A 23,080-nucleotide genomic window follows, 5' to 3' on the forward strand; every position below is an offset into this window, starting at 1 on the left:
GTTTAAGCGATTTTAGATAAGTAGATTAGGGTGCTTTCAAGGTGGATTAATGGGTTTAGGTGTCTAGTCTTGCATGTTTTATTCCTTAACCGACGAGACCTCTAGGCTGGATCCAAGCACATCACTTGAGGTTCAGATCTGAGACATATCTCGCATCAAAAGTGTTTGTAGAAATGTCTGAACCACTCGGTTAAGGGTTTAAGAGTCTTTCATCGCGAGAGTGATAGTTTGTCCTCTTAAATGACATATTTGAACTGAATCTTATTGCTGACTGATTCGTGCTTCTCAAAAGATATTTTGGTATGAAGGAGGATCAGTTTAGATGTTTAATACTTTCATGAGAAGATTAACATGCCTTGAGTTCAAAGTTAAATGAAACCGCTTGATAAAATGATTCATTAGCCCATTAGTTTAGCTTGGAAGCACCCGAGTCGATTATCTTGTCTAAAGTCTCTGCCTTTGTCATTCATTATAATCATATGAATCGTTTATTTGTCATTTGCATCTTAGCTTTGTTCAAATCTCATTATTTGCTTTACTTTTATGCTCATTCGCTTGATACTTAGCCTAGTAAAAACCTTTACTATTCTCTCTTGACCTAATGAACAAATGACATAGATAGTGTCTTGTTTACAAGCTTGGATTGACACCCCTTTGTACTACTCTGACAGGGGATTGATAACCCTTATTAAGGCTTAAAAACCTTAGTTATCAATTGGCGCCGTTGCCAACTTGTAGGAGCATTAGTCTCTTGTTTGTTCTTAAGTTCAAGCTTTTCTTTCTTTTGTTTTACTAACTCCTTTCCAAGTTCTTGTTTTGTTTTCAGGTGCATGAATACCAGGTCTCGGAGCACAGGATCACTTTTCCCATACGACGATAACATCGACCGATTAGAAAGGCGAGCTCGCGAGAGAGAACGGCACTTTGACAGACTTGGAATGGCAGAACAACAACAAATGGAGCAACAGGCTCAGGCAGCCGAGCACCAGGCTCAGGCTAATCAGGCGCAGGCAGGAAGAAATGAACAACAAGCCTATGTTAATCAGCAACAGGCTCAAAGAAACGAACGGCTTGCTCAGCAAAACCAACACCAAGCGAATAGAAATGAGCAACAAGCCCATCATGTTCATCCGCCACCACCACAAGTTCAGAGACAACATCCTCCAATCTGTGTTGGAGAGAATGACCGAGCTAATGCGCACCAATACCGAGCTGGGATTCAAGCTTACCAGTTCAAAACAACAACTTTGAAGTTAAAGCTTCCCTGCTCAATATGGTGCAAAACTCAAAGTTCCACGGACTGGCTGGAGAAGACCCTCTCGAGCATCTAGATCAATTTGATCGGGTTTGCGACTTAACTAAGATAAATGGCGTCTCCGAAGATAGCTTCAAGCTACGCTTGTTCCCTTTCAGCCTCGGTGATAAAGCACACCAGTGGGAAAAGAATATACCGAGGGGTTCTATACAAACCTGGGAGCAATGTAAACTGGCGTTCTTATCAAAGTTCTTTTCCACATCACGCACGGCTAAGCTCAGGAATCAGATCTCAAGTTTCACGCAGCAAAGCAACGAGAGCTTTAGTGAAGCTTGGGAACGGTTCAGGAGCTATACTAACCAATGCCCACACCACGGCTTCTCAGAGGCATCCCTCTTGAGTACTTTATACCGAGGTGCACTCCCCAAGATCAGAAACCAACTCGACACAGCCTCAAATGGAAATTTTCTTGGGAAAGAGATCAATGCGGCAATGGAACTAGTCGAAAACCTAGCCATGTCTAATGACACATATGGAGAGGACTTTGATAGAGCAAACCGTATAGAGGGATCTAGTGATGAACAGCGTATGAAAAAAGATATAAGAGAGCTTCAGAGCAAGCTTGACAAGGTTTTGATGGCGACTCAAAAGCCAATACACTTTGTAGGGGAGTTTGATGAGCAAGGGCCAAGTTTTGACAATGTTAATGAAGATGGTCTAACACAAGAAGAGCTGAATTACATAGGGAATCAGCAGAGGTATCAGCGGTTTAACAACTACAACAGTAACCCAAACCTCTCATACAGAAACCCGAATGTAGCTAACCCTCAAGACCAAGTGTACCCTGCTCAACAACAACAACAAAGCTATGCTCAAAAGGCTCCTTTTCAGAATACCTTCCAGCCCAAGCAACAGTTCAGTGGGCAACAGCACGGCTACACTCAGCAGAATCAAGCGGCTCAAGGTAACAACTTCACCAACCAACCGCAGCAACACAAGTTTCCACCAGGGTTCAATCCGCAGCCGATGGGTAATCAGCAACAGATTCAGGGACCGGGTCAGAATCAGATGGGGAACGACGTCTGTGAGATATTACAGCAACTGTTACAGGGCCAGCAAAGGGTTGAGAGCCAGCACGTGACAATGCAGCAAGATATCAGGGAGCTTAAGCAAAACCAGGCATCTACATCATCAAGAGGCCCGACTCTACCAGGTAAACCGGAGCCGAACCCTAAAGAATATGTGAACGCCATCACATTGAGGAGTGGTAAGGAATTACAAACTCCAACGCCTAAAACAAAGCTCATTGAGGCCAATGAGCAACTAGAGGGGGAGGCAGCCTCAGATGATGCGAACAAAGAAGAGGTCTCAGAGAAGGAACCGATCAATGACAAAGGAAAAGAGGTGGAAAAGACAACCGAGCTTGAAAAGCCCTATGTTCCACCACCACCTTATCAACCCAAGATACCATTCCCAGGGCGTTTCAAAAAGAAAATCCTAGACAAAGCCAAGGCGGTCTTTGAGAAACACTTGGAGAACACGCAACTAACCTTACCTATTATAGATGCTTTCTTAGCTATACCCCAGCTTGGGAAGTTTCTAAAGGACGCGATCCTCAACAAGACAAAGGAGCTCCAGGGTATGGTGATACTGAGTCATGAGTGCAGCGCAATAATACAAAGGAGATCTGTACCGAGGAAGCTATCCGATCCGGGCAGCTTTACTTTGCCGTGTGCCTTAGGTCACCTGAAGTTCTCAAACTGTTTATGTGACCTGGGAGCTTCTGTGAGCTTAATGCCTTACACGGTGGCCAAGAGATTGGGATACAAAAGCTACAAGCCGGCCAAGATCTCTCTTGTATTAGCTGATAGATCGGTTAGATTACCGGTGGGGTTGCTTGAGGATCTACCTTTGAGGATCGGTGAGATAGAAATCCCCACGGACTTCATAGTTCTTGAGATGGACGAGGAACCATTGGACCCTATCATCTTAGGCCGACCGTTCTTAGCAACCGCAGGAGCCATAATAGATGTGAGAGGAGGAATGATCGAACTACACATCGGTTCCGAGACTATGAATTTCAATGTGAAGGAGATGATGAAGAAACCGACCATTGGAGGTCAGGTTTTCTACGTGGAGGTAATGGAGGAGCTGGCTGGTGAGCTCCTTGAAGAGTTAAACGCATAGGATCCGTTAGAAGTGGTCTTGACACGTGAACAAGGCGAGCACGGGTACTTGAACGAGGAAAGCGAGGTGTACAAGCGTCTTTTGGACCAACCAAGGGAACCTGGAGCTGAGGCGAGGTTTTTGGAGCTCAGGAAGAGTGGCCTCGACATCTTAGACAGCGAGGGATCCACGAAAACAGAAGAGACACCTCGGGATATTTTGGCCGTGACAACTCATACCGAGGCCGATGGTAAACCGTGCGATAATGAAGAAAAGGCCGAGGAAGCTGTTCCAGGCCAATGCTGCTTTGATGCCGATTGGAATGAGGCAGACGCACCCCCTGTTGAGCTAAAGCCTCTACCAACAGGGCTCAGGTATGCGTTCTTAGGTCTGAACTCTACTTTTCCTGTGATCATAAACGATAGCTTGCTTGAACATGAAGAACGTGCATTGCTTAATGAAATAAGGAAATTCAGGAGAGCCATAGGGTATTCCTTGGCTGACATTAGAGGGATCTCTCCTGATATATGCACCCACAGGATCCACCTAGAGGACCAAGCCATGTCCTCTATTGAGCACCAACGTCTCCTTAACCCGAACCTTAAAGACGTGGTTAAGAAGGAGATACTAAAGCTCCTTGAGGCAGGGATAATATATCCAATCTCTGACTCTCGGTGGGTATCTCCTGTGCACGTTGTGCCCAAGAAAGGTGGGATCACGGTGGTGAAAAACGATAAGGATGAACTCATAGCCCAAAGAACTATAACTGGCCATCGCATGTGCATTGACTATAGGAAATTGAATTCTGCATCAAGAAAAGATCATTTTCCTTTACCATTCATTGATCAAATGCTTGAACGGTTAGCTAATCATCCTTATTTCTGTTTTCTCGATGGATACTCGGGGTTCTTTCAAATACCTATAGACCCCCGAGATCAAGAGAAAACCACATTCACCTGCCTTTATGGCACTTATGCTTATAGAAGAATGCCATTCGGTTTGTGCAATGCACCGGCCACTTTTCAAAGATGTATGATGCACATTTTCTCTGATCTAATTGAAGAGAAAGTTGAGGTGTTTATGGATGACTTCTCCGTATACGGCTCCTCTTTCTCCGAATGTCTTGCTAATCTTTCTCAGGTTCTCAAACGATGTGAGGAGCATAGGCTTGTCTTGAACTAGGAGAAGTGTCATTTCATGGTCCAAGAAGACATTGTCTTGGGACACAAGGTATCAGAGAAAAGCATCGAGGTGGATAAGGCCAAGATCGAGGTGATGGTAAACTTACAAGCCCCGAATTCTGTGAAAGGAATAAGAAGCTTCCTTGGCCACGCTGGGTTCTATAGACGGTTCATCAAGGATTTCTCCAAGATAGCCAGGTCCTTGACCAGGTTATTGTGCAAAGAAGTGGATTTCAACTTTGATGAAGAATGTGAGGAAGCATTCAAGAGGATCAAGGAGGCTTTGATCAGTGCACCGATTGTACAAGCCCCTGATTGGTCTTTACCATTTGAAGTGATGACCGATGCATCTGATTATGCCGTGGGAGCTGTCTTGGGGCAGAAGAAAGATAAGAAGCTCCATGTGATTTACTATGCCAGCCGCACCTTAGACTCGGCACAAGAAAAGTATGCCACCACCGAGAAGGAAATGCTTGCCATTGTGTTTGCATTTGACAAATTCAGGAGTTATCTAGTGGGATCAAAGGTCACGGTTTACACAGATCACGCGGCCTTGAGGTACCTGATGTCTAAGAAGGACGCTAAGCCGAGGCTTTTGAGATGGGTCTTACTGCTCCAAGAGTTTGATATGGAGATACTTGACAAGAAAGGCATTGAAAACGGAGCCGCAGATCACCTCTCCAGGTTGAGGATTGAAGAACAGGTCCCAATTGATGACGCACTGCCGGAGAAGACCCTTATGCTAGTCAGGTCTTACCTAGAAGTGGAGGAAGCCAACACGATCAAAGAAAGAAGCCTTCCATGGTTCGCGGATCTTGTGAACTACTTGTCTTGCGGTTTAGAGCCACCAGATCTTGATACTTATCAGAGGAAAAAAGTTCTTTAGAGATGTGATGAGGTATTATTGGGATGAGCCGTACCTTTACGTGCTTAACAAGGACCATCTCTATAGGCGATGCTTGGCCGAAGAAGAGATCCATCCGGTGCTACAAGAATGCCACGGCTCATCGTATGGTGGTCATTTAGGTGCGTTCAAGACAGTTGCCAAGGTTCTACAGAGCGGTTCTGGTGGCCGACCATGTTCAAAGACGCCCAAGAAGTGGTCTCGAGGTGTGAAGCCTGTCAAAGGCACGGAAACATATCCAAAAGGAATGAAATGCCCCAAAACACAATCTTTGAAGTGGAGGTCTTCGACTGTTGGGGCATTGACTTCATGGGCCCCTTTGTAAACTCATATGGGAATCAATATATCCTTGTGGCAGTGGATTATGTGAGTAAATGGGTTGAAGCGGTTGCATCTCCGACCAACGATTCAAAAGTAGTGGTAAAACTCTTCAAGAGTATCATCTTCCCACGGTTTGGAGTACCAAGAGTAGTCATCAGTGATGGGGGAAGCCATTTCATCAACAAGACCCTTGAGAGTCTTTTGAAGAAGCACGGAGTAAAGCACAAGGTGGCCACCCCTTATCATCCGCAAACCAGCGGCCAAGTGGAGGTTTCCAACCGTCAGATAAAGGCCATTTTGGAAAGGACTGTGAACTCATCCAGAAAGGATTGGAGCAAGAAACTTGACGATGCTCTGTGGGCTTACAGAACCGCCTACAAGACCCCCATTGGGACTTCACCATTTAACTTGCTCTATGGGAAAAGCTGTCATCTACCGGTTGAGTTGGAATACAAGGCCTTGTGGGCAGTGAAACTTCTGAACTTTGACATCAAGACCGCACAAGAGAAGAGGTTTTTACAGCTTCATGAGCTTGAGGAGATCCGGTTAGATGCTTTTGAGAGCTCTAAGATCTACAAAGAAAGAACCAAGGCGCTTCATGACAAGAAGATACACAAGAGAGAGTTCAAAGAAGGGGACCAAGTTCTGTTGTTTAACTCAAGACTTAAGCTGTTCCCTGGGAAGCTGAGGTCTAGGTGGTCCGGTCCATTCACGATTCTTGAAGTAAGACCCTATGGAGCCGTGGTTTTGAAAGGAAAAGATGGACAAGGTTTTGTGGTAAACGGCCAGAGGGTAAAGCATTACTTGGCATCAGAAACAAGGGAGGGAGCTACCTCAGTTCCTCTACTTGAACCGGAATCAGCCTGAAAAGGTATGAAAAGTCAAACTTAGCGACGTTAAACAAAGTGCTCTTGGGAGACACCCCAAGCTTACCCATGTACATATTTCGTTTTTCATCTTCTTTTTCTTTTTATTTGAAGCTTTTTGAAGGGTTTGTTAAGTGTTTCAGGAGTTAGACAGTGAACCTTAAGGGTGAAAGTGAGGGACAGCTTGAAAGAGACACGGCCTGATGAATTAAGTCGAAGAGCATACATAGCCTCAGTATCGACCCTCGGTATATTCATACCATGGTCATCTTTTACCGAGTGAAAGCCTGAGAACCTCAGCTTGATCCCTCGACTTAATTTCATCATGGTGGTGTCTGAGAAGTGCTGTGGTAAAATAACTAAGTGTGGGGGAGGCTCACGGTGTAAACACCTCGGTATAAATATACCGAGGGGCGATGTTCACTCAAAACGGTCAAAAACATTGATTCAAGGCCGCCACCAGTTTACACCAAGGCCAGCTTGTTTAAACCCCCAAGATTCACGTGTTCTTTGCTAAAACAAGTGACCTCGGCATGATGCCCTCGTGGTGGAGCATGGCGAGGTACTCGGTTTCAAGAAATGATCAAAAGCAAGAACACATGAAACACTTAGAACGAAGTAGAGGCTTTGCGAGGTCTAAAGAAAAGACGCGAAAGCTATGGGGATTTACACGTTGGCACGGGATGAAACTACTCGGCTTGGTGCCCTCGGGGTGGAACAAGTCGAGGCAGCTCAAGAAACACGAGAAAATTTGTCTTGGTCCATACAGCCCACGTCATCCCCATACCGCGTCCATTTGAAGGGTTGCGCGGCATTTTGAATTTGAACATCCGGTCAAAGTAGTTTTTGGCGCGGTCAATGGCTGGAGCTGGAGCAGAAGGGGGGACCAGTCCCACAACAGTCCAAATGCCAGCTGGAAAGCGCGCTCCAGCCCATACCGACCTCCACACTTAACCAAACGCAGAGTTTGCTCTCTTGACTCTTTTCTCTGCATTTCACAAACACAACTCACTCATTTCTCGTTCATTTTGCGTGATTCCAAGCGTTCTAGACTCGTTAGGGTGTTGTCTACTCTGCATAAGCATCTCATTCAGCTTAAATCTAGGATTCCCAAAGGTATTTGCATCTTAGAGAACTCATCTTTTTCCTTCATTCTTTGCGAGCTTAAATGTTTGTAAAATATGGAATCGATTCTTTTAGAGTATATCAGCCTTTGGGAACAATTTTATAAATTCCACCATGGTAGACAACACACGAAAAACCGGTCTTTGCATTTAATATCACTTGCTCTCTAGTTTTTAAAATTCTTGAGAAAAATGCGCTTGGAATCGGTCTTGATGATGATTTGTGTGTTTTGAGCTGAAATGTCTAGATAACTTGTCTCTAATCGGTTGTTCTGGCTTATTCTTACTCTCCTTGATGTTTGAAAAAGCTATGAATACCGGTTCTGTTAGAGAAAGAGTTTTGTACTTGCCAATCTTGAGAGACATGTGCTTAACGATATACTTGGTTCTGACGGTTTATTTGAGAATCTCCCTTGCAGATGACCGGAGATCGAGCCGTCCCTACCAACGAGACAAACAAAAGTGCGGGACAGAAGAGAGTTTTGAAGGGTAAAGCCGTTGCCGTGCCACGAAGTGGAGACACCAGCAAGAAACCCTCGATGCGACCCGATGACGAGCCAACCCCCAAACAAGCAAGAAATACTGAGCTCACTCTGGCACCAGCTCTCGAGTCAAAGAGAAACGGGAAGAAGGCAGCTGTGGGATCAGATGACGACGAGCCCGGAGACTTAGTCCCTTATGTGGACAACGGTGACAAAAAGTCCAAGAAAGAACCAAAGCCCGAGCCCGAGGATGAACACTTCCCAACTACTGAGGAATACTTGGACCACTTTAACTCAATCAGAGTGGCTCAAGGTCGATTCCCTGACTTGGAGTTGCTGAGGAAACTCGAGATACTTGATGACGTGACTCTCATTTTTGAGAATATGGGATTGGGAAAGTTCTTTGAGATGAGCGATGTTGCCTATGAAGGGATTACACAGCAGTTTCTTGCAACCTTGGAGGTCATCATCTACCCCAAGAGAGATCCAAAGCGTTTACATGGCAAAGGATTCGGCCACATTGAGTTTGACATGGATAGCGTGCACTACAAGGTCAGTTTCAAGGAGCTTGATGAAATCTTTGGGTTTGAAAGGAATGGAAGCTCGCTTGACAATTTTGTGTACCCTCGTGATGAGTTGGCCACCTTGTGGGAAACAATATCTTTTGGACCTTACCTCGGAGGCAAGAGCAAGACAAGCTGCATAAGGAACCCTGCGATCAGATCCACCAACCGCGTCTTAGCATCAACATTCTTCTCGACCTTTAACCCTGGTGTTATTCACACGGCCGAGCTTGAACTGTTGGGACTCGGACTGAAGCCGTTCATCACTCAAATGAAGAACAAGAAAGAGTTCCAAGGGCCGCTGCATGTACCATCATTGGGTGCATTCTTTGCCATTCAAATGCTCACTTATCGGCACAATGTATGGTGCGACCGCAAGAAGCGAGGAGCGAGAAGACTTCAGAACGGTTGGATAGTCACCAAGATCCTGAGGGCTCAAGGGTTTATATTCCCTGATTCACCAAAGAAGCCGAATCTCATTGATGAGTTATACCTAAGCAAAAGTGGTTTCTTCGGAGGCAAGTCAGGGGACAAATGGGTTTACAACTTCACCCTACTGCATAGAGACGGCACCCAGGTTCTCCTGCCTAACCGAAGCCTCACCATGCTCGACAAGCAGTGTAACGTCTCATTCTACGTTCTCAAAGACCAATTGTATAACCCAGCTTTTGACCCACCAACACGCAAATGCACCAAGGCAGCACCTAGCAAACCCGAGAACACTAATGGCCCGGAAGGTTGTGATAACAAAGAGCAGAGACACTATGAGAGAAGGATCGGAGCAGGCCGCTATCACTTTGATCCGCAAGTGTGGGGTGAGCCTGAATACCACCCCAAGAAGCTGTACTCGCGAGTAAACACCCTCCAAAAGTGGTGTAAGTGGCAAGACAAAACCATCCACGCATTGGTGGATTGTGTGAGGCATTTGAAGAAGAAGGTAAAGCAGCTCACGAGGCCATCCTCACCGGATAAGAACTCAGCGACCTCAACCGCACCGATTACAGAGGAAGGAGTTGGAGAAAGCTTAAACGCGAGGAACCCGGAGTTTCCACCAGGCAAAGAAGACTGGATCGACCCAGCCACGGCTTTCTTGCCTGAACCCTCAGAAAGCAGCCCACCACGTCAGCCCACTCTTTCATGCTCAACATCGAATCCCTCGCACTACTTGGGATCCAACCTCTCCGACTAAGGTATCGACTTCAACCCTTGTACATATGCATCTTGTATATATCATCTTGCATTCGTTCAGTTTGTCTTTTCACTTCTCTCACACGCTTTTCTAACACAAGGGACTGTGTTATCTAAGTGTGGGGGAGGAGCTTTGTGTTTTCTGATCTGGTTTTCTTTGTTCTTATTTGACTTTTGCATTCTTGAGTCTCATTTAGCTTAATACATGTGATAAATTACATCATTCTAGTTGCATCTCGCATTTTAAGATCGAGTCTAGTTGCATCATGTAGGATTGCATCAATGCAAGGAGCAATGATAGATTTTTTCCTGGAGAGCAAATCACTTGAGAACTTGAACTAAATATGCTTGTGAAACTCATTCTGTGCTTGTAAAGCTTGAAACGATTTGAATCTGAGAAACAAGTTTGAATTACACTCAACTCTAGCTATGTGATAACCTTGAACTTGAAATGTAAATATCTTTTGATGCATTGCTTGAATAGGCTTGTGGATACCGATATACATACTTGAGCTAGAATCGTTGTTTTTACCACCCTCCTTCCTTAGCTCAAGTAGCTGAATCCATATCATGGATCAGTTCCCTCACCTTGAACCCATCTTTCTTTCGAGCCAATGTTTGTGTGTGAATTGTAAGGCCACCTTGGACTGAACTTGGCAGAAAGTGTTAGGTTTAGAGCGACAAGGTCTTGGCTCATTGAGTGGTATGTTCCAACATCAAGGAACCAAGAGTATTGGTGAGAAATAAGTGTGGGGGAAAAGACTTGTTGGTGAGTGGAAAAAGGGGAGCTGAGTGGAAAAGTAAGAGTGGAAATAGCTAGGGGAATGAATGGAAATGAATTAAGTCTTGGATGTGAAAAGATAAGCTCTGAAATGAAAAGAAGCCAAAGGCTCAAGTGTTCTGAAATGAAAATGAAAAAGGCTATACTCTATGAAAGAAAAAGAGCTGTGTGAATAAGTGAAAACCAAGGCTTGAAAATAAAAGAAAAAGGCGAATCCCCTAGTGAAAAGAAAACGATTGTGAAGAGTGAGGATTCTGAGAGGGTGAGCAAGTGAGAAGCGCTTTGAGTGGAGTGTGGGGTGTGATGAGTCTTGCCCTTGTATGCATCGGTTGCTTTTTACCTTTAGCATTCTGCCGAAGTTCGGTCGTTCATAGAGAGATCCCTGTTGCATTGCACCCGCTTGAATATTAATGAGATCATTTTTATCTCATGACCTTACCCTAGCCAAGCCAGCCTATTTGAACATTGCATCATTTGATTCACCGGTTACGAACTTAATTAATGTGAAAGAGTTGAATGTGATAACGGCTTGTGGAGATTCCGTGCTTTAGTTGGAAAATATCTGAGTATAGCTTTGCATTGCTTATTTGAGCATGAATCCGAGTTCTCTTTGTGATCACTTCTCTCTAAAAAGGAAATATGAGCTCCATCTGCATTACAACCTCTCTCTCTCTTTTGTTCTCTTCGCTTGAGGACAAGCAAAGGACAAGTGTGGGGGAGTTGATATGTCTATATTTTACATCATTTAGAGTGCATTTTAGAGTCCTCATCATATGTTTTCCCATGTAAATTGAGTCTTTAGGCATGAAAATAGGATTTAGGGCTTGCATTAGGTCCCAAAGAGTTTTGCATGTTTTGAAGTCTTTATCAGGTGCTTTGGAAGTCATTTGGAGCTTAAGAAGAGGAGCAAAGAAGAAAACGGTGAAGAAAAGGGTCAAAAATGGTGAAAACTGCTTGGAGGAATTTCTCGGCCAAATCGCGCACTGGCCGGACAGAAACCTCGGCCAAAAAGTTTACCAATCGCTCATTACCGGCCAAAATCCTTACCGATCGACCAAAATCAGCCTGGGTCGAGTATCGGGTGCAAAATACCACGGGTTGAGTTTTTGGCCGAGGCGAGAGAAATTTACGACCAAAAAGCTTACCGCGGTACACAGCCCTCAGTCATTTTCCTTACCGCGGGAAGCTTTTCTCGACCAAAATCTGTCCTTGTCCGCATATTTCAAAGATCAGCAATCTGGGGAACCTTCCGGTCCGAATCAGTTGGCGGGGCCTTCATCAAAGTTGGAGACAATCAAGCAAAGATACCAGAACGATCGGAATCATCCAATTCGGACCAGTGGAGAGAAAGATACAGCTTCCGGAAGATGCACCAGCATTACGCGCATCCGAGAACCAAAAGGCGGAGTCCAAAGATCACGGCGGACGGAGCCTTTCCGGACCGAATTAGCTTGCCCGGTCTTCATCGAAGTTTGCGATCTGTGGAAGAACTTCTCAGGACAGTTGGAATCGCTTAGTTCGGAGCAGTGGTTTGAAAGATAAAGTCTCCGGAGTTCACATCGGTCCAAAAAGCCTGTTTTCCGGTGATTTCAATACGGTGCAAAGATGTGAAATCCAGGAAGCCTTCCACTTCCCAAGCTCCGATGGTTTCTTCACCAAAGTTCGAGCTCGTTGAGTCATCTTGACTATGGAACTGGTCCCAAAGCAATTGGAGTCGTGTGCTGAAAGTTATCGCTTCCGGAAGGTGACATGGTCGATACAAGCCTAAATGAGTTGCGACACGCGCTAAGTGTTTTCACAAGCCTCGGTATCTTTACCTCGGCATCACTCAAGTCGAGACTCATATCTTGGAAGTATTTTGGACCAGACCTCGTCCCAAAGCCTTGGCATGATTAGATCAAGGCATGCATACGTAAGAACGGAAGCTGGAAACGACTAAGTGTTGAGAGTACCCCTCGGTGTAATGACCTCGGCGTGCATGTCGGACTGTGTTCTCCCAAACACCTCGACATCATGACCCCTCGAAATTTTACCCCGAGGTCCCTTGTCACGAACCCAGATTCAAGAACAGAATGGCTTAAGAACACACACGTGAGGATGGATCAAAGACTAGGGTTCATGCATGTTCTTGGCGTGTTCTTCACGAGATCTTCATTTGGATCCAGACTCACGTGCACTCCTCAACATGAAGACCTCGGCTTCACTCTCCGACACACCGTGGCACTCACCCATCAACCCAAGAAAGCGGTTCAGTACCCGGTTTGTTCCGGGCTGACCCGCGACACTTTCCCTTTGCTATAAATACATTTTAGGACCAAAAACCTAATCATCTTATCTCTTATCTGTTTTTAGCTTTAAGAACTTGCCTCTTTTGTGAAACTGGATTAATCTAATCCGATATCTCGTTTTTGCATAAGAATCTCGTTCTTTCTTTATTTCTTTTATCATCCAAACATCAAACTCCTTATCATGACTAGCTACACGTCTTGCAAAGGACTTAGTGAGCTCGTTATGATCAGTGAGTAGTCGTTTAAGCGATTTTAGATAAGTAGATTAGGGTGCTTTCAAGGTGGATTAATGGGTTTAGGTGTCTAGTCTTGCATGTTTCATTCCTTAACCGACGAGACCTCTAGGCTGGATCCAAGCACATCACTTGAGGTTCAGATCTGAGACATATCTCGCATCAAAAGTGTTTGTAGAAATGTCTGAACCACTCGGTTAAGGGTTTAAGAGTCTTTCATCGCGAGAGTGATAATTTGTCCTCTTAAATGACATATTTGAACTGAATCTTATTGCTGACTGATTCGTGCTTCTCAAAAGATATTTTGGTATGAAGGAGGATCAGTTTAGATGTTTAACACTTTCATGAGAAGATTAACATGCCTTGAGTTCAAAGTTAAATGAAACCGCTTGATAAAATGATTCATTAGCCCATTAGTTTAGCTTGGAAGCACCCGAGTCGATTATCTTGTCTAAAGTCTCTGCCTTTGTCATTCATTATAATCATCTGAATCGTTTATTTGTCATTTGCATCTTAGCTTTGTTCAAATCTCATTATTTGCTTTACTTTTATGCTCATTCGCTTGATACTTAGCCTAGTAAAAACCTTTACTATTCTCTCTTGACCTAATGAACAAATGACATAGATAGTGTCTCGTTTACAAGCTTGGATTGACACCCCTTTGTACTACTCTGACAGGGGATTGATAACCCTTATTAAGGCTTAAAAACCTTAGTTATCAGGAGTAATTGTAAAATTTCACAAACTGAGTGAACATGGAGGCATGAAATATGATAGACAAGGAATTATTACATATAAGTGTATAAAATTTACAATTCGGAATTTTGAGAGAGCCACTTTCTATAGAAATTTTATTTAAAATAGATAATGGGAATTAGTTTATTGACATTTTTCATATTAGCATAGGTCTGTTGATATCAAATGTGTAGCATTTAGTTTTCATGCTGTAAAATTTGAAGAACTCTGGTTAACCAAACCTAGAGGCAGAGTAACAATATGTGTGTTAAGATTTTGGGAGATTGCAGCTTATGTAGGTACTTATTAGTAGCTTCAGTTTTTATGACATTATTTTTTTTGGTATGTTGTTTTGTACTTCTTTAACTTTTTATGAATAGTTATACCAAAATGTTTTCTTATATGTCTGCTTCTGAAATATATGATAAGTTTTTTTTTTTGTTTTAAATGCAGAATCCATACGTATTTATTCAAATGACAAATTTTTGGAAATTAAGTTTGATCCTCCCATACCGGAAGTAGAGAATTCACGTTTTATGTAAGTAGGATATAAGAAAACACTATTATTTTTTTACGTTTATGTGAAAAAACTTTTATAGTAATATTTTAATAATTTTTTATTACTTTTTTCAGGTTGGATTACTCAGATGATTTTAATAACGTTGATGATGAGTACCAGCGTTGGATCATACCATTTTACAAAAATAGTAGAATACCATGAACTATTAAAAGATTTTATCAGGGTTTCATATTTGTAATATTTTATGGTTGCTTTGGAAATATGCTACTTTATAATTGTTATAGTAGAATATTATGCTTTATTATTAAAAATGAATAGCAATCAGACAGAAGGTTCGTGATATTAAAAATTATCCTTCTATTGAAATAATTCATAAAATGACTACAAAACAGATAAAGACATATGATAGCATATATCTTCAAATAAAAATTCATGAAAAAACTACTTAATATAAAGAAACGATGTTTAATTCCAAACTTTTTTGGGGGGAATTTTTTTTCCCAGGTTACTCTCTTTAACATCCGCTAAGGACTTGACCTCATATTTTGCATTATCACCAGATGTGACATCAGCAATCGACTTGTCTGTTAACCCTTCAACAGTACTATCAACATCGACTTTCTCAACAAATTCATCTGAAAGATTTATTGTGGAATCCATGCTACTTGACTTACTACACGATTTCTTAGATGATGAAAACTCCTCACCCGATATTATCATCATGAGTACGTTTAGATAAAGTAGTATGCTTTCCATCACTCATAGCTTCAGATGGATCTTCACTGTGAGCATTAACAATTGAAATCGGCAAAAAATGATATTGTTGTAACAGTAGAAGATTATAAAGTGCTTAGTATATAATTTAGATAATAGAAAAGTACTAAACCCTAAAATTCTAACATGTCCCACAGAAAGAAGAGTGCTATGTTCTATCGCTGACTCAGATTCATATTCAGGTTCAACTTTTTGCACATGAACACCATTTCAGACTCTCCCAATGTTACTGCCTCCCCAAAGATTTTCTTTCTCCACATGAATTAGAAACTAGAAAGTCTTTCCAAGCACATTTTTTAAGGCTTCAGAAACTGCATCCGGATCTTGAATCTACAGGTGAAAAATGTTAATAGGACGACAAACACTAAAATATGATAAATAAATTCATTATATGCTAAAATAGCAAACTCACCTCATCGAATTTTCTATGAAGTACTTCATCGGCTGTTTGATGTAAAACATCTTCAGCTAAAGAGTTAAACAAAAAACATTTGATATTTGCAGTATTGTCCATAACGCATAGTTGAAGCTTGTACTTAGCACATTTAGTTGATTAAAATATGTAGGTATGTCGTTTACAAATATAATTTAAATTGTAGAGAAAAATAAATATTTAAAAAAGTACCTAGCAGACACAGAATAAACATTTGCATCACAAGTTTCACATGAGTATTGAGTTTTACTCCCAGACTTTTTTTATCCTATCTTCCTTCTTAGGAATCTTGTACACCTTTCTGCCACATTTATTACAGACCAGATAAAACCAAGACCTATCTGTATCGACTGCATAAACAGTGCACATGATTTTACATTTTCTAACATGTTAATATTACACATTAAAATTAGTTAAAACCAATTTGCACATCCAACAATTACACTGTTGCTTTTACCTCAAGATAATCAAACAACTCTGATATTGTAACCATTGGAAAATACTCAAAATTCTGGTTAGACAATATTTAAAATAAATAAAATAAACATCACTATAAGAAAATAACAATAGATATACAATAAGAAAATAACAAATATGTTAGTAGGTACATGAAGTATGTATATACTTTGCATTCCTTATCTCAAACTTAATCTTATTGGTGTCCTTGTTCATGACTTGAATTATTTCAATCTCACGGGTGGACACAACTTGACCAATACACTCTGCATAGAAAAACAATATATATATATATATATATATATATATATATATATTTTTTTTTAAATATACTTCTCCATATTTATGCTTGAATAGTATTAATAAATGTTCTTACCAACCAGGATGCTTGTATTGAATCCACCATTCAAAATGGAACAAAAATCAGCAAAATCAAAATAGTTGCTGTCACTTCGACTATAACTTCTCAACACCACAATTGAGGGAATGAAAGACATCTTAAATTAGTGCTTAGTGGGTCGGTATTTCCCTGAGGCCTGATTCAATGAGAAGTTCTCAATAAACTTCCAATCACCAATGGAAATCAAACACTCGAAACGATACAGCAATGAGTTTTTAACAAACGCATGAATTTTGGTACCCTACATATATGGGAACAACAACTTTAATAGAGTTTAGATAATATGTATATAGACTTTAGAATATTTTAAAAGAATGACGAAGATTATCATTTCGTCAAACAAAATCATTTCCAATGACTCTCCAATCTTCTTTTGATATTGCTTCTATGTATGAAGCACTTTCACTTGAACCTTCCACCTTATTTTGAAAGGTCTCACGTCAGAAAGATTGAATAAACGCATGACGAAACCCATCTTTTTAAATTAATAAATACTGAAGGTACTGTTTTGGATGTGAAATAAGGATGCGGTGGTACAACTCGAATGACTACTAATCCTTTATATAGAGTTTTCCATTTAGGGTTTTGAGTATACGTTAATTCCAATTTCAATATGGCGGCTATATTTTCATTTGTAATACATACGATTCAAATATGGTATATGCTTCTGCAAAGCAAGGATTCTTTTAGTGATGTAGTTTTGGCAGGTCTATATAGTCGTTCGAATAATTAGAAATAAAATATTTTAAAATCAAGTTTACTAAAACGTACATAATAGATTTAGGTTGGTGTAAGTCAATATTACATATGGCGGGGAAATATAAGGTATTCAAATTCAAATTATCGAAGCATTCTCATATATCTGGGAAAATGTACACAATCTTTGAAAAAGGTTTTCGGCGAAAAATGTGTTATTAACTACTATCGATAAGAATATCTACTAATAAATTTCAATCAATTAAGATATCCCTGGAAACGTTTATATAAGATATTCTTTTGGATCCGATTTTGGCGGTATATTTTTAAATTTTATAGATAACAATTTCTTTATACCAAAACACAAGAATCAATATCGTTTCGGGTCAAAGTAGGATCCGCGTCTTTTTAAATGTGACACGGATCCTCTCTGGTTTTACTTTTTTTGTTTATTCGTGTAAATATTTTTTGGTACGAATTGTATATGATTTCTCTAATGGCATATTTTGTAATATACCACGTGAAACCAAGATCAATTACTAAGTGTACTTCTCTATTAATAGTAAAAGATTAATAATAATCAACTAACACCAACCAATCAAAATATAATATTAGCTGACTAATCAGAACATAAGGATTTTATTAATCAAAACAACACCAAAATCTGAACTTTGAACTACAGCCTGATTCACTTAGCAAATAATATAATAGATAATTTATTTGCGTATTACATGAAACCTAATATATACATATATATATATATATATAATGTCGTTTCATGTTATTTTAGAAGTTCGATATTTACATACGTAATATCTTTATAAAAAAAGATTGATGTTTTCAAAAACCTTTGTTACATGTATGTGCTATCTATAAAACCAATAATATATAAATAATTACCATTATCGTTTTTGAATTCACAAAACTACAATAAATATCTATAATTTACATTTATTTCAATCTAAAATTCTGAATTATACTTCTTTAAAGTAGATAAATTAACCAATTATTTGAGTTTTTATTTGTAATTAAATTTACATCACAAATCAAACTAAATCTGAAATTAGATGAAAAAATATTTTAAAAAATACTTAGCTATTTACAGATAGCAATTAAATATGTGGTTATTGTGGTAAGAAGAATAATGAGTTGTAAAGATCTTTAATGAAGAAAAAAGAATAAAAACATAATTTTCTAATTGTTTAAGTTATTATGTGTATTATCTTAATATTTTATTGTATTATTAAATTAAGTTTTAATTAGTTAATTAGTTAATTAGATATTTTAATTGTTTTTAAAAAAGCGGGCCCGTAGGCGAGTGTTTCTTTTTTCTGTGCATAGGCCCACCCTAGGTGTTGGTGGGGACCGCTGTGCCGCTGAACATTAGCTCGTTCCAGCAACTTTGAAAGGCCATTGGTGAAGTGATCTGCTAATCTCTCCATGTTGGTTCGGTCACTGGGAGAAACCAACTCCTTAAGCCTTGCAAGTACTCGGGTTTTATCTACACCAGTTGATGCCTCTGCAGCAGCCACCAGTAAGTGAACCAACCTCAAGCCCTTTGATTCATCAGGATTAGGCTCCTCTGCATCACCAACCCCATCAGCGACGAAAAACCCGTGGACGCAGAGTTACAAATTCCCTCTTGGCCATGGTCATAAGGAATCGTTGGAGGAGATTCCGTCGGAGCTCCTTCATCACTCATCATGGATTCAATGAGATCGTGGAAGTCAACATCCCAATCCATGTCAAGAGATCCATCATTCTGTTCCACACAGGAGGAGGTCTTGCGGTTGCGGCTGTGTTGTTAGAGAAGAAGAGATCGAGGAAATCATCGTAACGATAATTCATGGTCATGGAGGTGAAAAATAAGAAATGGTAGTGCAGTATTGTTGGGGTCGGTTTTCACCCCAAGCGGATAAAACCATTTCAAAATGACTAAGTATGGAAGAAAGATAAGTGGGAGAGCCGTGGTCACCAAGTGGGAGAGCCGTTCTTACCAAGACAAGTGGGAGAGCCGTTCTTACCAAGACAAGTGGGAGAGACGTTCTCACCAAGACAAGTGGGAGAGCCGTGATCACCAAGTGGGAGAGCCGTGAAGATAGACCAGTGGGGAGAGCCGTGAAGAAAGACAGATGGGCCGAGCCGTATCGTAAGAAATGGGCCGAGCCCCTCTCCAACATGCCTGGGCCGAGCCGCGCCTCGGTGAGGTGGACCGGATCATGTCTCGACTAAAATGGCAAGCGGGCTGAGCCGTGGAGAAGTAAGATGGGCCGAGCCGTGGAAAAGTTCAGATGGGCAACTTTAGGCGAAATACAAAGGCGGTGAGCCGCACAAGGCGATAAGGAAAAATTCCAAAAATCTCTCCCGATATTCTCGGCTAGGCGGTTCGGAGAATTAGTATAAATAGATGATGTATACAATTCATTCTGTAACTTTTGCAACCCTAAGCAATAAGAGCTAAACACTTTTACAGCAAGAAAAACTTTCTTTCGATCTTACTGTTTTTGGCGATAAACATTAGAAGTTTCCGATCCCTTAGTTTTCCTTAAACAAATTTATGGTTGTGCGAGTTTTGGCTCACACAATTTGGCGCCGTCTGAGGGGAATCGAAACTTTCTTACTCTAAATCGACAAGACCTTAAGATCCGAAGAACATGGCGAGCAACACCCCCGACAACAACAACAACAACAACACCGGTAACGGCACGGAGAAGGGCGCTCCGGCATCGGGCACAACGACGGCAACGATCGAAACCCAAGAGGAGATGCGAAACATGATGGCTGCGTTGATGAAGAAAATCGACGAACAGGATAAAAGAAACGAGGCGATTACGGAGAGGCTCGACGCGATGGCGGCTGAGCGACTACACCCAAATTGGAGAGCCGGAATTCCCGACCCGATGGATGGAATCCGAAGACGCTTCGATTTCTCGACACCTGCAGAAGCCTCAGGGAGCGGCGCAAGAAACCCCTCAGCTCCTCCAATGTCTCGTCTCCTCGACGAACAGACCCCCGCGGCGACCCGAGTCAACATGACCGAGTCGCCTCCACTCCGCCGGAACTCCAGGCGACAAGCCGGCGAGGAAGAGAACGATGCGATTGACGTAGACGCCCAGCAGAACGCCGGAACCACGAATCCGCAACAAACCGGCTCGACTCGCTGAATAAGTCAAGAAGAGCTCGCCTCGGCACTAAACGGCATTCGAACTGACGAAGTCTCCGATCCGACCCGCGGCGACAATCCAACCGAGGAGGAAGAAAACCTCCAATGGATCGAGCAGGCAGAGCGCGAAGATGAGCCGAGGAGAGAGTAGCTGAAATACGCGCCATGCCTCGATGGCTCGGACAGTAGCTGAAATACGCGCCATGAAATCCCAAGTGCACAACGCGACAAGCGCCGCGCCCAAAATCGACCGAATGCTTGAAGAAACTCAGAGAACCCCATTCACTGCGAGAATCACGGAGGCCAGGATTCCCGAGCCGGGGAAGGTGAGAATCCCGTTCTACGAAGGAACCGACCCGAAAGCACACATCACAGCGTTTCGGATAGCAATGGGACGAGCCTTCACAAAGAACGCCGCTAAACTCACCGAGCGCGAAGTAGATGCCGGATACTGCCTGCTCTTCGTGGAGCATCTCAAGGGAGCCGCAATCGAGTGGTTTTCGAGGCAGGAACGAAATTCAATCGGCAATTTTCAACAGCTCTCCGCCTTGTTCCTGAAACAATACTCGATGTTTATGGACAGAGGAACATCTGATGCCGACCTGTGGACACTATCCCAAGGACCGAACGAGCCGCTTCGGGATTACATGGCAAGATTCAAGGCAGTCGTATCCAAAATAGAAGGGATAAGCGACAAGGCTGCGCTCGAGGCTCTGAAACGATCTTTGTGGTACAAATCCAAGTTCCGACGGGAGATGGCTCTCAACACGCCGCAAACAATTCAAGACGCTCTGCACCGATCATCAGACTTCGTCGTAAACGAGGAGGAAATGAAAAACTTGGACGAGCAGTACGAAGCAACGAAAGCAGCAATCCGAAGCTCAATTTTGCCGCGCCTCGCGAAGAAGGGCGACCCATCAAACAACACAACAACGCAGAGCTCGGATGAACGTAGAAGCGGAGGTGCCCATAACTACCATGTAGGCACCGGACGCGGAAGAGGAGAGCCGCGCAACAACACTTGGGTGAGAAAATCCGCCAACTACGACGAGAAGGCTTTCTGTGAGTATCACCAGACCTACGGGCACTCAACGGCACAGTGCCGAACCCTAGGAGCAAAACTCGCGGCTAAGATGGCAGCGGGAGAGCTCCAAAACGCGGTCAACCTCAAAGACCTCGTCCCTAACGAACAACAAGAGAGAGCCGAGCCGAGCGGCGCGGCGGAACCCGCGAATCCTCCCCGACGAGGCGATAACTCCAAGCGCGACAGGAGAGGCAAACCCGAAGAGCAACCCGAGCCGAGGCAAAGGATCAATATGATCATGGGTGGATCTCAATACTACCAAGATACCGTGTCCTCCATCAAAGCCTATCAGCGCCAAGCCGAAGCAAAGGAGAATTGGACATAACCAACCGACATCCCAAACACAATGATCTCCTTCGCCGAGGAGGAAACGGCAGGAATCGATCGACCTCACAACGATCCGTTGGTGATTGAGTTAACGATCAGGGATCATGACGTAGCAAGGGTGCTCATCGATACTGGAAGCTCAGTGAACGTCATCTTCAGGGAAACACTCAGAAGAATGGGAATCGACCTCTCCGAGGTGGAAGCAATCGACCTTTCAGGAGAAATGACGATGACTATGGGAACGATCAGGCTTCCTGTGGTAGCTGGCGGAGTCACTAAGATCGTCGAATTCTGCGTTACTGATCACCGAGCAATCTACAATGTGATCATGGGAACTCCGTGGATCAACGGGATGAGGGCGGTGCCCTCCACCTATCATCTCTGCCTCAAATTCCCATCTCCAGCAGGTGTCAAAACGATCTGGGGGAATCAGAAGGAGTCACGAATGTGCTGCCTAGCCGAGCACAAGCTGAGGAACCCCGTCACCGATGCACGAGCAGACATAGACCGCAAAAAGATGAAGACAGACCGAGAGCCCGCGAACGAGCTCTTGAAACTCTTATAGCAATTACAGACCACATAGAGCCACCAAACACGCGCCAAGCCGGTATGTGACGCGGTGGACTCGGTGTGCATAGACGAGGCGTGCCCGGAGCGATGCGTCGAAATAGGAACAAAACTGGAAGAGCCTCTGAGAAGCGAACTCCTTTCCCTCCTCAAGGAAAACATCAACACTTTCGCCTGGACAGCGGAAGATATGCCAGGCATAAGCATCGACGTGACCTGTCACGAGTTGAATGTGGACCCGACCTTTAAACCAGTCAAGCAGAAAAGAGCTCGGCCCCGAACGAGCTAAAGCAGTTAACGACAAAGTCGAAAGGTTACTCAAAGTAGGATCACTCGCCGATGCCAAATATCCGGACTAGCTTGCAAATCCGGTGGTCGTGAAGAAGAAGAACGGCAAGTGGCGAGTGTGTGTGGATTTCACTGACTTCAACAAGGCGTGCTCAAAAGACAGCTTTCCCTTGCCACACATCGACCGGCTCGTCGAAGCCACTGCAGCGAATAGACTGTTAACATTTATGGACGCGTTCTCCGGCTACAATCAGATCCTGATGCATCCTGATGATCGAGAAAAAA

General features: G+C 42.8%; 1 protein-coding gene and 1 non-coding gene across 2 annotated transcripts; one reads left to right on the plus strand and one right to left on the minus strand.

Annotated features, from left to right (window-relative positions):
• Positions 1-1,528: 1,528 nt before the first annotated feature.
• On the minus strand, positions 1,529-1,635 carry LOC112085923. Its single transcript, XR_002899201.1, has one exon. It is a non-coding gene; the product is annotated as a small nucleolar RNA R71 (small nucleolar RNA).
• A 19,067-nt stretch (positions 1,636-20,702) lies between these two features.
• Positions 20,703-22,505, plus strand: LOC112085476. Its single transcript, XM_024154692.1, has 3 exons — positions 20,703-21,179; positions 21,273-21,832; positions 22,040-22,505. The coding sequence occupies exons 1-3, from the start codon at positions 20,703-20,705 to the stop codon at positions 22,503-22,505; spliced, it is 1,503 nt and encodes a 500-aa protein (XP_024010460.1).
• Positions 22,506-23,080: the final 575 nt, after the last annotated feature.

This window comes from Eutrema salsugineum, unplaced genomic scaffold, assembly GCF_000478725.1.
Source record: "Eutrema salsugineum unplaced genomic scaffold, Eutsalg1_0 scaffold_3, whole genome shotgun sequence".
NCBI classification, from domain to species: domain Eukaryota; kingdom Viridiplantae; phylum Streptophyta; class Magnoliopsida; order Brassicales; family Brassicaceae; genus Eutrema; species Eutrema salsugineum.

Excerpts from the sequence above, each read along its gene's own strand:
- LOC112085476 (XM_024154692.1), top strand. The coding sequence starts at position 20,703 with ATGGCTCGGACAGTAGCTGAAATACGCGCCATGAAATCCCAAGTGCAC. Across the intron at positions 21,180-21,272 it reads AGCCGCTTCGGGATTACATG|TTCCGACGGGAGATGGCTCT; the intron begins GCAAGATTCAAG and ends TACAAATCCAAG. Across the intron at positions 21,833-22,039 it reads GAAGAGCAACCCGAGCCGAG|GGATCATGACGTAGCAAGGG; the intron begins GCAAAGGATCAA and ends GTTAACGATCAG.